Source organism: Pundamilia nyererei, unplaced genomic scaffold (genome assembly GCF_000239375.1).
Source record: "Pundamilia nyererei isolate P.nyererei 1_Seehausen unplaced genomic scaffold, PunNye1.0 scaffold00149, whole genome shotgun sequence".
NCBI classification, from domain to species: domain Eukaryota; kingdom Metazoa; phylum Chordata; class Actinopteri; order Cichliformes; family Cichlidae; genus Pundamilia; species Pundamilia nyererei.
Genome location: NW_005187550.1, coordinates 1,442,941 through 1,444,546, shown reverse-complemented (window position 1 = coordinate 1,444,546; position 1,606 = coordinate 1,442,941). Strand labels below are relative to the sequence as shown.

At 37.6% G+C, this 1,606-nt stretch overlaps 1 protein-coding gene across 1 annotated transcript in view; it reads right to left on the bottom strand.

The window, feature by feature from the left end:
• Positions 1–1,606, bottom strand: part of LOC102209202 (apoptosis-stimulating of p53 protein 2-like) — a 27,773-nt gene that overhangs the window by 8,453 nt on the left and 17,714 nt on the right. Inside the window, exon 10 of the mRNA XM_005744837.1 lies at positions 77–312. Within this exon, the coding sequence (XP_005744894.1) occupies positions 77–312 (236 nt within the window). The remainder of the gene's footprint in view (positions 1–76; positions 313–1,606) is intronic.

Genomic DNA, 1,606 nt, shown 5'->3' with positions numbered 1-1,606 from the left:
TTTTTTTTTTTTTAATTATCCACATTTAGAAAACTGACTGATCAATGTTCATCTATAAGTTGGCACGAGTTCTTACAGCTCAACAAAAGCTGGTCCTATATCATTTCCCTTTAAAACAAAATGATCATTGTAGGTTTTATCCATCAAATGAATGGAGCAACAAAAGTTAACAAATGCAAAAACTAACAAAGTCTGAAGCCAAATCACATTCAGTTTAGAAATCAAATAGGTACATATGTATAGCTGCAATACTAGTTTAGTTACCTGAAGGTGTGTTTCTTTTGAAGCCCTCTCTTTACCAGGATAGCCATTCTTGAGAAAACAAAAGCACAAACATGCAACAGAAGTTCAAAATACCAAATAATCCCCCCTTTTCCCCCCCTATCCAGTATTGGCCCTTTTCACTGTTTTCTGAAGTATGTGACTAAGATGGTGTGAGATGACTCTCAGCTGGCAGCTCTCAGACTACCTCTTGGTCAGTATGTTCAGACGTGTTTGCTGGGTGATGTTAGCCGGACGCTTGCTGTTTAGTAGGAGGAGAGAGCAGCTTGGATGGAGTGTGTCTTTGTGCTGGTGAGAAAAAGGCTCACTCATTATGATTCTAGGCAGGGTGTGGGTAAATCACCTCACGAGCCCCTATTCAAGCTTTCCTCTCAAACACACATGCACACATAAACACCTTTCTATGTACTGCTTCTCCTTTATTACATATGACATTAAATAAAGAGGCCAGAAGGCTATAAAGTAATGCACGAGTTGCTCATTATCTAAACAATTAAAACAGATTTAAATTTCCTTCTAAAATGTATTATTTATGTTTTAACTTTTAATCTTCAACACTGTTTTGGCTGGGTAAATACTGCAAACCAAATACTCACGAGGCTGTATTTTGAATCTAAAAACACAGATAAAACATAACAACTGTATCAGCTTTTAATGAAAAATAATATTTGTCGTTAAAAGTTTGAGTTGTAATAGAAAGTTCGTGCTGGAAGCCAATAAAGCCCTGATTAGGAGAACATAATTAAATAAGTGCATAGAGGACAGATTACAGTGACTCATGTAATTGAGAAGGTGAAAGCACAATATCAACCAATCAGGATTTTTTATTTATTTATTTTATTTATTCTGTCCACCCTGAGAGTTAACCTCAAGCAGTAAATATGGTCATTTTTCTTCTCACATTCTGTTTCATAAAAATCTATGTTGATTTATTTACAGTCCCATGGCAACCTTCAAACATCTTTTAGAAGGGGGGGGGTAGAAAGACACCAGAGACTGAGATCAGAACTGATACCTCAACACTAAACAGGATTACCACCACAGACTGCCTTAACTCAGCCTTCTGATTTTTAATGTGTGTTGAATCTTGCCATAAATGTTTGCATAAAAGACGGTTTAAGAAGGCACTCAACTGAATTCTTCCACTTTTCATGTTTATAAGCCCCACCAGAAACAGATAGTATCTTCACTGACATTCCTGCGTGTCTGTGATAGGAAGTCTGCACATACTATTCCTCTCTCATCTTCTGGCTTTGTTTCTGGGTGGCTGTAGCTCAGGTGGCAGAGCAGGTCAGCCACTAATCAGAAGGTCGGTGGTTCGATC